This window comes from Suricata suricatta, chromosome 11, assembly GCF_006229205.1.
Source record: "Suricata suricatta isolate VVHF042 chromosome 11, meerkat_22Aug2017_6uvM2_HiC, whole genome shotgun sequence".
In the NCBI taxonomy this organism is placed as follows: Eukaryota; Metazoa; Chordata; class Mammalia; order Carnivora; family Herpestidae; genus Suricata; species Suricata suricatta.
This window is the reverse complement of record NC_043710.1, coordinates 13,099,246-13,112,344: the sequence shown is the minus strand read 5'-3', so window position 1 is coordinate 13,112,344 and position 13,099 is coordinate 13,099,246. Positions and strand designations below refer to the sequence as shown.

Genomic DNA, 13,099 nt, shown 5'->3' with positions numbered 1-13,099 from the left:
TCCCTTGATCTGTGTCCCTCACTCTTCCCCGCTCTCTTTCCCCCTTCCTCTCCCCATGGTCTCCTGCCAGGTCTCTCCTGTTAGACCTATGAATGCAAACATATGGTATCTGTCCTTCTCTGCCTGACTTATTTTGCTTAGCATAACACCCTCAAGGTCCATCCACTTTCCTACAAATGGCCACATATCATTCTTTCTCATTTCCATATAGTACTCCATTGTGTATATATACCACATCTTCTTGATCCATTCATCAGTTGATGGACATTTAGGCTCTTTCCATGATTTGGCTATTGTAGAAAGTGTTGCTATGAACATTGAGGTACATGTGCTCCTATGCATCAGCACTTCTTTATCCCTTGGGTAAATCCCTAGCAGTGCTATTGCTGGGTCTGCTTTGTATACCTGTAGAGGACAGAGAAAGGGGAAGGGAAGGTGGTGAAGTAAATTTGTCCATCCCCATGTCATTTCATGCAATAGCCTGCCCCCAACTGTATCTATTCTACTAACCACCACTCCTCACTCTGCCTCTGACCACCGTTAGATTCACTACTGGTCACTCCCTGCTATTACACTTACCATGTCCTATGAAAAGATGCCATTTTCTGCTATACAGCTCTGAGAATCAAGATTACCTTTTAGAAATCTATACTCCCGTTTATTACCTTCTCAAAGCAAAAGTATAGACCTACCCCTAAACTCCCTAAACAAAGCTGTGTCTTCCAAGTTTTCTCTGAAGTTTTGAGGATATCGGGACTTAACAAAGTGCTGGGGGATAGGCAGAGGTAGGTTAAAACCATATGATAATTATGGTTGCTGTCACATTTCAGCAATATACCTCTATGTTGGATTGATTATATATAGAGGAAAATAATCCAAAACCCAATTAAACTGTCAACTATAATGTCATAGATTTGTTTTTTTCACTCATAAATTCAAATGTATAATGTCTACTGTGTGATTCATTTTGTGAGCCAAAACAAACACATCCCCTGCCTAATAGAGCTGAACAGGTTGGTAGAGGAGACAGATATCAGTCAGATAACTATGAAAACAAACATTTAATTTTGATATGAAGTTAGACTCAGAGGGAGTCAACAGATCAGATAAAAAGGTGATTAAACCAATTAATGTGTAACCAAGGCAAAATTCCAGAGGCAGTAGCAAGCAGCCAAAAGTGCCTTGAGATGTCATTCAAGTGTGGTAGCACTGTACCTATGTGCTGCTCAGAGAATAAGGGCACATGTAGGATAAGGCAGTCCCAGTAAGGAAAACAAGTATTCTAAGCCTATTAAAAAGATATAAAGGACAAATGATCAGGCCTAATTGTTTTTGGTGAAACAGACTCCAGTACAAATACCCCTTCTGCTTTGCTAAGTCTGCCAGTAAGTTATGACATGCCTGGGTCTGGCTCAGACACACAGTTTGCTCAATTCCCAGGATTTGGTGAGATGAATTTATCTTCTACAGTGTATCACTCTCAGTGTCTAATAAAACCCCTGTAACTAGTCTGAATGGTCCTGAAAGAGTGGAGTGAATGAATGAATGGGTGAGTAAACAAAAGGAGCACAGTATAGACTGATTTCCCATTTACCAAAACCCTGTCCCCTCTGAGACTCTCCTTCAGAGAGGTGGAGTGTGACAACTGTCATCGCACCAGTAGTCCCACCCCTTAAGCACAGTACTTGGGAGTGATCACATGACTCAGGATAAACCAATTAGATGTCTTTCAAAGGAATTTGACATAATTCTGTAATTCCAGTGAGAGTCAACTGATCACCTGATCTTAGACTAAGTGAATTCTGGAGCTGAGGTTGCTATTGTGACTTCCCATGCACTGAGGAACAGAAAACGGGTCTGTAGAGAAAGAAACATAAGAAATCCAAACAAGAGACATCTTTGTTCTTATCCTTCAAGGCCCACGTATTTGTTTTTTGTGAAGCCTGGTTACATTCTCTCCTCTTAAGTTTTATTAAATACCACAGTAGTTTCACTCAAAAACAAAACACACTTCCTCATTATTTATTTTTATTAACATACTTTGGGTGTTTTCTGTGGCTTTAAAGTGACACAACTTTTAATAAGTGTTCATTCCCAAACCTGAGAGTGTCCCTTGGTGAAATCTGAAACCGACCCCCTTACACAAGGGCAGAGACAGACCAAAGAAAGAGACAGAGCACTTAAGATTGGTCAGTGGCTTAGGAACAATCAACAGTGAATAAAATGAACAAACAACAAACAAAATGAAGGTCATTATCAAATGAACAAAACGAAGTCACCCTGATCATATGCGCCAAGGTAACGTCTGAGTGCTTACCTTCCATGAGCTGATTCCCCTTTTTCTTCTGTCATCCCTGTTTTCTCCTCAAGAGCCTCATGATTCAAACTGAGGCATAACCAGTAATCAACATACGCCTGCCTTGAAGCTCTAGCATCTTAATAAAATAGTAGTTAACGTCTTGGAATAGTATGGTCTTGCGTTCAAACCTAAGTTTTACCACTTCTAGCTAAGAGACATTGGATGATATATCTGACTTCTATCAAACAGGATCCTCAAAACCTGTTTCTTGCCTCTTAGTGGTGAGAAAAAGATGAAAAGTTGCTTTAAGATGTTCAAGTTCTGAGGGCATGGTGCTTATGAAACTCAGAAACTCAAAGCTGGTCCTGTCCTAGGGCTACAGTTCATTGAACAGTATATGAATGCTGGATACCTGAGTTCCTTCCAATGCTTTTTGAATATTATATGACTAAAACTAAACAATGATGTAACCACTTACTGGATTTTGTCTTATTTGAACAAATTCATAGTGTTGAACATTGCAGAAATTACTGGACTATGAAAAACTTAAAGTGAAGGGATATATATAAACACCATGAAAAGTAGTGCCTGATAGACAATTGGTACTCCAAGAAGTTGCTGTATGAATTATACTATAGAATATATGCACAGTATTACATATATATGTACATAATGTGTGTGTGTGTGTATGTGCATGTGTGTGTGTGATTGTGGTGATTTGTCCATTGATTCTGTTTTTTGACTTTTAGTTATGATTATGCTTTATGACTTTTCTTCATTGGCATATCACATTTATTCTTCGCTTAATATACATTTTCTTAAATTAGCTCATAATTTTATTTAAATAAATCCAAAAACTCAACTTCAGATGACAGCCACTGAAAATGAGAACAAATTGTGCCAATCATCATAAATAGAAAATAGCAAAAATTTTAACACTTAAACATTTAAAATAACCCAGTGTCTGTGCAATAGATAAAATTATCTCATATATTGTATTTTGGAAAACACTGGCCAAAGAAATTACTACATAGGCGTTAATCAGAAATCTTCGAAAACAAGGTTAACTTAAGTTATCCCAAGTTATCTTAGTATAGATTTTGTAGTTAAGTTTAGATATTAGATTTATGTGAAAACATCAATGCTGTCCTATTAAACTACGTTTTTAAAATTATTTTTATATTTGCTTCATCCAACCTCAACACCATTATTAAAGCAGCCATAATGTGTTCTAAGTGACTGTAAATGATACAGATTCTGGAGAGAAAGCAAAAAATTAGAATTATGATTTTCAAGCTCTTAAACTTTTGGAGGGAGGATGTGACAGCAGAGAAGTTAATCTTGGAAAACATGACTCTCAATTGCCAAGAGCAAGAACTCAACAAAAGGAGATAACTTTGATATCTTTATTGTTGTTTTGGCTTTGGTTGTTTTATTTTTTTTTTTTAAAAAGCATATATTAGATGGCTAAAATCTTATGCAATGAACTGGAAAATGGAAGAGAATTCATAACAAAGAGAAAGTCATTTTCTTTTTACCACAAGCAGTAAGGGCTCAACCTGAGACTGGCAACGTGAGGAGAATTTAAAGGTTCGTGAATCATTGCAAAGAAGTCGGGTGCCCCTCCTCTGGGTAGCGTACCAGATTCAGGTGAGGTTGCTACAAAAACACACAGCTATCTGAGGGTAAGTTCAGTGAGCTTGAAGCACTCCCAGAGCAGAAAGGATGATAGTTTACCTTCCCAGAGTAGAGCCCAGGAGACTAAAAAAGCCTCATAGAAAAACCAGAGTTCCAACATGGCAGCAACAAAATGGTAGAGTTTTATCAGTCTGCCTTAACAAAATACCACAAACTAAGCGGCTTAAAACAACAAAAAGTTATTTCTCACAGTTCTGGAACCTAAGATCTGAACTCAAGGTATCAGCAGGCCCATGCTCCTCAGAAAGTTCTCAGGGAGGGTCTCTTCTAGCCTCTTGCAACCTCTAGTAGCCCCTAGTGTTCCTTGGCTTGCGGCTGCATAACTCCAATCTCTGGCCATCTTGTTTCTGTACCTGTGTTTATATTTCTTTTTTTTTTTAATGTTTATGTATTTTTTGAGAGAGAGAAGAGACAACGTGCAAGTGGAGGAGGGGCAGAAAAATAGGCAGACACAGAATCCAAAGCAGGCTCCAGGCCTCAAGCTGTTAGCACAGAACTCAATATTGGGCTTAAACTCATGAACGGCAAGATCATGAACTGAGCTGAACTCAGACCCTTAACCAACTGAGCTGCCCAGGTGCCCCGATATTTCCTTCTTATAAGGATACTAGTCATACTGGATTAAAGGTCTACCCTATTCCAATGTGACTCTTATCTTAACTAATTATATCTGTAATGACCCTATCAGAAAATGTTATTCAGAGGTACCTTGGATTAGGACATCAATATATATTTTGGGGAATTCAGTCCATAATAGGTAACAGTAAGTGTTGGCTAAAATGACTGATGGAAGATCACACAGTCTATATCTACAAACACGGAGAAGATAAAACAGCTGAGAAAGCCTGGGCCCAAGAAAGAAACTTGTATATGAAAACACCAATGGAGAAAAGTGGCCTAGAATTTAGGACAAACTAACTTGACATCCAAGGACTCACCTGGCAGTGAGGGAAAGAGGCTATAACCTAATATCTAAGATAGGAGGGTTAAGTTTTTGCTTTTTTCTGGTTATGACAGAGTACCAGATACACTTCACTAGATACCAGGAGAATAGGCAAGGCTCAATTATCCTCAAAGCAAAAATTTCCCCAGGAAGTAGTAATATGCAAAGGTGAGACACCAAAGATCATGTTTCTGGAAAAGTATGCTTAGAACACCTGGAAAGAGGTTTAGGATACTAAGTGCTACAACTAGTGACCCTTCAAAATACAATGACTTAATAAGAGGATTTTATTCTTTTCTCTGGAAATTGTGTGAATTAGGGGTTTGAGTAAGGTGATTATTCCCTCAATATAGGGCTTCCATGTCTTGCTCTAGGGCAACCAATTCAGTGGCAACATTTTTGAGTGGGAAGGGGGAGGAAAAAATTCAGGTCTAGTGTCTTTGACCTTAAGAAGATGACCCTTAGGTTTTGCACATAAATTTCAACTGACAGCTCATTGTTAAAATTGCATAACGAGGTTACATACCTGGCTAATCAGGTACAATGGGACCTTTGTTCAATAGCTGGATGCTCAGTGTTTTATTCCTACAACAAAGAATAAAATAGTAGGGATATTGCTTTCATAAAGATCACAGGAAATATGGTCTTAGGATGTGTCAACATCTTTGAAAGCTGTTCCTTGAGCAGCTCTCATTTTTGTGCATGACGCTAACTCCTCTCAGAAGTAAATCTGGGTGGTCTAAAGCATAAAGCAAAAAACAAACAGAAATCCTTTGTTGACATGGTTTCCAATACCAACCAATGGTACTCTTTTCTCCTGCTCTGAATCTAATGTTATCAAAGAGAGCTCTCCTCCTTTTATGTTCTGTTCTTCAAATCCATTCTCAAAGAAAATGGCCAGTGGCTAATTAGCAAGTTAGTCCAAATAATAATACTCTCCTCTGTCCTTGAATTAGTCCATGTTGGTCTTGGTATTACCACAGCTATATGCTACTTTACAGAGTCCACTTGTACATATTCACTGTGCACAGCTTTTAATGGAATGAGCACTTACACTAGAGTAATCTCACTCACTAGGAATCATATCTATTTACCATTTGTCTTTATGATGGTAAATTAGCAAAAGTCATCAAAGGTAGATGGTATTTATTCTACCTGTATCAAGAATAGAATGTAGATTAAGTAGGTTGTGGATGCACCAATCAAGATAAATTGAATAGTGAGCTTTTGAGGATGTTTAACCAGGCCCAATGGAGTACCATTTTAAATACTATTGATCAAATTTGAAATGCACATTTAGTGCAATAGCATTTGGTTGAACAGTGCTTTTTAAATGGCTGATCCACTCTAGGCACTGAAATCTTGATTTAAGCTGCTAAATACAGAGCCAAAGAATGCAATGTTAAAAGAAGAAACTATGATCCAATACAAATCATTGTAACCAAAGGTTTAATAGGACAAAGTGTGGAGGCCACAGGTCAGATTTTATATATCAGAAAATTCATACTGTTTCTTTTTTTCATTATGTGAGGACACAAAACTTCCTTTGTTGTAAGTATTCACCTTTTTAATATCAAGATATTTATACCAGAACCCAAACTAAGGAGTAGAGTTAGAGTAATTGAACAGTTTATTGAAGGAGAAACACAGATATAACTATCATACAACCTATATTTGAGGTCTGTGCCATATGATTGTACTGAGACACACATTGAAGACTGTGAGTAAAATTCCATTTTCCAAAGTCTATGCATGCGTGAACATTATAGAACACTTTTTTTGGTAAATCAGGGACCATTAACATCCTGAAGGTCATGAAAAGGACATGAATTTTTACTTTTTCTTATGAAATTATAAATTTCATATGAAACATGGGTAGAGGAGCATATGTATAGAAAAATAAAACCCTAGGAAATCATGTTTGTCTTTAACAAGGGCACCTATAAATTAACTTATAATTAGTTAACTTATTAACTTATTTATGAGTTCTTCTAATGACAGTGAATTTTATATACAATTTTATATACACTGTGAATTATACCAATATGTCATTTTGTTATGTGTTTGTGTATGTAGAATAAAGCAGGCTTAACAGTTAGGGTCCATTCATGAAGTAAAATATCACTGTGTTAGATTGGACCTTTCATTGTATATAAGAGTCACCTATAGAAAATCCTTGTTGCACTAGGACTTTTATGCTTGGACATTTATAATAGTGTAGAAACATACCACAAAAATATTTACTGCATTTTCACTGCCCCACATTTGCCTTGGCAATTGCTTTGTTGACTGCCTCTTTCACATCCTTGTTCCTCAGACTGTAGATCATGGGATTCAGCATGGGGATCACTGTGGTATAAAATACGGCCACCATTTTCCCCTGCTCCACAGACTCTTCAGTGGGACGCCTGAGGTACATGAATATGAGAGTCCCATAAAACATCGTAACAGCTGTCAAGTGGGACCCACATGTGGAGAATGCCTTCTTCCTGCCGTCAGCAGAGTGCATGCGTAGCACGGCGACTACAATGAGGGTATAGGAGATGAGGACCACAGAGAGAGAATATGTGAAGTTAATTCCAGCAATAACAATCATCGTGTATTCTTTGATGTGGACCCCCCCACAGGCAATCTTGATGAGAGGAGGGTCTGCACAGTAAAAGTGGTTGATTTCGAAGTTTCCACAGAAGTACAATCCATATGTCCATAGTGTACATATGAGGCTAACAGAGAATCCATAGACATAAGGCACAGAGATAAGTCGAACACAGACAGTCCTGGACATTCTACTGCCATAAAGCAAAGGGTTGCAGATGGCCATGTACCGATCAAAGGCCATCACTGCCAAGATATAGACTTCCACGTGGACAAGGGCAATGAAAAAATAGCATTGCACCAAACACCCCACGTAGGAAATAGTTTTTGTCTCTGATAATAAGTTTTCCAACATTTTGGGGGTGACATTGGAAGAGAACCACACATCGACAAAAGACAAATGACTCAAGAAGAAGTACATAGGGCTCTGAAGCTGAGGACTAGTGCTGATCAAAATGATCATACCGATGTTCCCTAACAGAGTAATCATGTAAACTACTAGAAATATCACAAAAAAGAGAACTTGAAACTCCTGACGACTGGTCAAGCCCAGAAGAATAAATTCTGTCACATCTGTGAAATTTGGCATTGCCTTAACACAGAGTCAGTCTGTAGCACCTAAAGAGAAAAAAAAATGTGAACGGATCTGTTTTATTCTTGAAATTTTGAGTCACGTTTATCCTTAGTTTAATTCAAATAATTTAAAAATCAATGCAGATATTGCTCCATGGCCAAGATAAGAACATGTAGGCATCATTAGTTCTTTTAGCAGATCTTATAAGTAATTGCCATCAACATTTGTTAGTTCTTTACCAGTAAAATTGACAACTACATACATTGATATCATATATTATTAAAATTGGACACTTATGTTTTGCTAGAGCATTACAATAATTTTAAAATCACAAGACACAAATACGATTCAAGTCAAACTGATGATTGGTAGGAATGGCTACAGCCTATCCAACTTATGAACTTACACATTGGTGTTTCAATCTAGTTCTTGATATATTTGTCCTACCTTATGTCAACATATGATTTATGCCTTCAACATATGAAATTCCTAGTCATATTTTATTTTGTTTAGCTAAACACTGTGCCCATCTGATTGCTGCACCCACTATTAAAATTCTGACAGCAGATAAATATTATGAAATAAAGGTTAGGTGACATGTTATTTCAGATGTCACTGGTTTTCAGAACCAAACAATTCTACACCTTCTTGGTCATATTCACATTTAATGTCATCGCAAGGACAAGGTTCCCCAAACAGTATGTTTTCCCAGGTTACTTCTTTCAACAAGTGAAAACATGCCCTAAGTCCTCAAGGATGTATCTGTAGGCTTAGCACCATCTTGGGATTTTAAGCTCCCCATAGTAATAGTGGTTTGAAGGGTATATTACTGTTTTACAAATGGGCTTTTGTTTATAATTGCTTATCATAATTGATTTACAAATATCAAAGCCAATTATATGACTGATATATTTCTTATGTCTAGAATTCTAAATTCCAGAAATTTGCGGGTGAACAAGACGCACAAGATTCTGGCTTGCATAATACTTTATTTTCACTGAAAAGGAGTAAGCAATACATAAAGGTATCAGCAAGATACTCTAGGAAGTGGACGTGTTGTGACAAAGGTACAACATTCTTGGGAGATAAAAATAAGAGGAAACAGGGTACAGACAGAATGAGCAGAGATTTCTCTGAGGACATGACTTCTGAGATAGTGAGGAACAGTGTGGAAATATTAAATATGAAGGACACACATTACAAAAGCAAAGAAAGAGAAGTATTTGCTTGGCGTGTTGAAAAAGTATTGCTAGGGACATCCTTTTATATATTAAAAAAATGTACAAGCTATGTGATTACCTTATGCCACCTGCTTTTAGTGGCAGGACAGATTTAGGTGAATTAATCTCTATGAACTATTTCTTACCTTAAAAATGTTTAATGCTAGAATTAAATATGCTATGAATTGGGCAGATAACATAATAAGCATCAAAGAAGCTTCTAAGTATTAATTTTATTTTTTATTTAATTTTTTTTGACAGAGAGAGAGCATGTACATGAGAGCAGGGGGTGGGCACAGGAAGAGAGAGAATCTTAAGCAGGCTCCACATTCAGCACAGAACCCAATGTGATGCTCAATCTCATGTCCCTGAGATCATGACCTGAGTGGAAATCAAGTGTCAGACACTTAACCAACTGAGCCACCCAAGCACCTGGATAAGCACCAACACTTTAATTCTAAGTGTCTCCTTACTATGATTCCATGATAGTAATTCATCTGTTGGCATCTTTCAAGTTTAGGAATACTCAGTCAGATGACAGCTCTAGGCTGGCTGGGGAATAGAGCTAAGGGCAGGGATTTCCTTCTGTAAAAACTCCTGACCCTAAACCCAGGATTCTCTAACCAACAGTCAACTTGTGTTAATGGTACTAGTATCTTGCTTAAAGTATGAAACACAGAGGCACCTGGGTGGCTCAGTTGGTTAAGTGTCCAACTCTTGATTTCAACTCAGGTCATTATCTCACAGTTTGTGGGTTCGAGCCCCACATCAGACTCCTTACTGACAGCACAGAGCCTGCTTGGAGTTCTCTCTGTCCCTCTCTCTCTCTACTTCTTCCCTGCTCTCTCTCTCTCTCTCTCTCTCTCAAAAATAAATAATATTTTTAAAAAATAAATCAATAAAGTATAAAATATATGAAAAAGCATCAAGGTATCTAAGACACAAAAACTAATACTACTTCTCCAATGTTTAATCCTGCATTTCTTTTCCTCAGTACATAATCATTAGCTCTGTTATTGTAGTTTGTCTTGTTCTTCTTGAGAACTCTCTAAATTGCCTAGCTTGGATGTTACATATAACTAATTCTCGGGAATGTTCACACTTACCTTTTTTTTTTAATTTTTACAGCACCGTCCATGATCTCTAAGTCAGGTTTCTATAAGACATTACAATATTCTAATATGATAAAAACATTCTAATCCAGATTCTTCTAGTTACAACAATCTCAGCTTTATAATATCCGCAACCACAGCTAACTTTTACTAAGTCCTTACTGTACTTTTGCATGCAAAGATCCTATGAAGCAGATTCTATTAACAACATCACTTTGCAATGAGGAAACCAAAGCACCGAGATGAAGAATGTCTCCCCGGACAGACCAGATTAGGATGCAAACCAATTAATTTAACTCCAGTGTTGTACCTTCATGACCTTATATTGCTGCCTCTTTGCTTACCTATTCTATTATCTTATTTTAAAATTTATATTTTTATCCATTTTATAAATTGTCTTATTATAAAATTTAAAAATTATAAAGCATTTAAATTTTAGCTTGATTATCTTTCAAGACGTAACAAAGTTATTTTTTAACAGTCCGTCCTAGATAACCTAGAGGAACTTTGTAAGACCCTGGAGCAGGCTCAACTACAAAGATAATAAACTGCTGCTTCTCTCTCCTCCTCAAAGTTTGGATGGTCACTTAGATCCAGGATTAGGTAATCAGACTATTTCTGGGAAAAGCCAATTTGTTGCAAACATGCATTATCTGTCAAAACAATTGAGAAGATAAAATATGTAATTTACCAATTAAAATGTATTAATCTTTCAGGAATTTCCCATGAAGAAAAACAATAAAGGTATAATTATTAGTCCAATCATTCCCACTGATATGATAGTCTCACCTCCATTCACATATTTTTTTAAAACAATGTGAAGCAGGCGTCTGTGTGGCAGTTAAGCGTCAGAGTCTTGATTTCAGCTCAGAGCATGATCTCACAGTTCCTGAGATTTAGCCCTGTGTTTGATTCTCCGCAGTTGTAGAGTCTGCTTGGGAGTCTCTTTCTCGTTCTTTTTCTGCCTCCCCCCCTCCACCAAAATAAACAAACAAACAAACAAACAAATAAATAAGTGCACTTTGCAAATTAAAAATAAATAAAACAGCAATGGGAAAATCAAAGGTACTTGTCAAAAAGAGTGAATGGGTAAAAAATGAGGATAAAATTTTATAAATCTCCACTGCAATGTACTCCCTATGATGTGTTGAGTAGATAAAGAATGTTTCCCAACAATATAATTTCATAAAATAAAGCACTGTACTAACAAATCAGTCTACAAATAAAGTCTCAGTTGTATGTTGAAAATAAAGATAAAGATAAAAATGAAAAGATTATTGGCTGCATTAATCATGTTGCAAAAGTATACACTTTGCAGACCCACCTTCAGCAGAGAACAGCAGATGATAGTTTCACACTATTTATAATAGAATTTTGAACACTGAGAGCATTGAGAGCATTTCCCCGAGGAACTACCCAGGTGATTATAAAAGGAATAATGATTACAGGTTTGGAAACATATCAAGGGGGAGAAGTTAAGGATTGTTAATGAGAAGGGTAGTCTTTATGGTAAAATTAAGGAATTAAAATTCTTGATAACATGATGTAATCTCTTCCACTTTCACATGGGTTCTGTCTTCTTTCATTCATACTTGGCAGTTACGCATCTCCAGGAAATTATTTTTTAATGTTTATTCTTGAAACAGAGAGAGAGAGAGAGAGAGACAGAGTGTGAGAGGGAGTGAGGCAGAGAGGGACACACACACACAGAATCTGAAGCAGGCTCTAGGCTCTGAGCTGTTAGCACAGAGCCTATGTCCAGCTAGAACTCACAAACTGTGAGATCATGACCCGAGCCAAAGTCGAATGCTTAACTGACTGAGCCACCTAGACGCCCCTAAGTGGGAGTAGCTTTAAAATGCTGCCCATGACATATGAATGTGTGTGTGGAAATGAGTTCATATGCATTTCTAGTTTCTCTTGAGGAAAATAAAACTCAAAAATGGACAAAGAATGCTTATTCTGTACTACATCAATCTCATTTTCTATTTATATCTTTGAAGATAAATTTGTAATTAAATGTGTAATTTAAGTGTGTATTACATTGTTACAGTTATGTATTTTCTACACCAAAACAGCTATTTATTTATTTATTTATTTATTTATTTATTTATTTATTTACCAAGAGACAATGAAAGTCCAAGGTTTTTTGTTTTGTTTTTTTATTTTGTCATTTTTAATGTTTCTTTATCCATTTTGAAGGAGGAGGAGAGAAAGAGAGCAAGAGCCAGGAAGAGATAGAGAGGGAGAGAGAGAATCTTAACCAGGCTCAGAACCATTGTGAGGCTCTATCCCATGAACCATGAAATCGTGATCTGAGCCAAAATCAAGAGTCAGATGCTCAACTGACTAAGCCACCCAAGTGCCCCAACAAAGTCCAAGTTTTATGTTGTCTCCTGCTTGTGTTTTGTGAAATGAAATATGAGAAGCACCAAATTATGTTAACATTCTCATGGCAGAACATGTTGTCATTAGCAACAAATAGACCACCTAACTATGTCTTTCAAAGACAAAAGTTTTCTCAAACTATTTAGCTACCACATCTTAGTCACAGGTGTGAAAAATATTCCACATGAGTATCAATTTAATTTTTAAGTTGACTCTAGAGAGCTGTGCTTTCAAAATTACACATCCATTCGCTGATTTTATCTAGTCTTC

At 36.9% G+C, this 13,099-nt stretch overlaps 2 protein-coding genes across 2 annotated transcripts in view; both read right to left on the bottom strand.

Moving 5' to 3' along the window:
* Positions 1–7,191: 7,191 nt before the first annotated feature.
* Positions 7,192–8,124, bottom strand: LOC115271621 (olfactory receptor 5M9). Its single transcript, XM_029914505.1, has one exon. It carries the CDS (start codon positions 8,122–8,124, stop codon positions 7,192–7,194), a length of 933 nt encoding a protein of 310 aa, XP_029770365.1.
* A 15-nt stretch (positions 8,125–8,139) lies between these two features.
* The window catches only part of LOC115272413 (olfactory receptor 5M3-like), a 5,552-nt gene continuing 592 nt past the window's right edge, over positions 8,140–13,099 (bottom strand). The window contains 1 exon segment of the mRNA XM_029915489.1: positions 8,140–8,153. Coding sequence (XP_029771349.1) covers positions 8,140–8,153 — 14 coding nt within the window.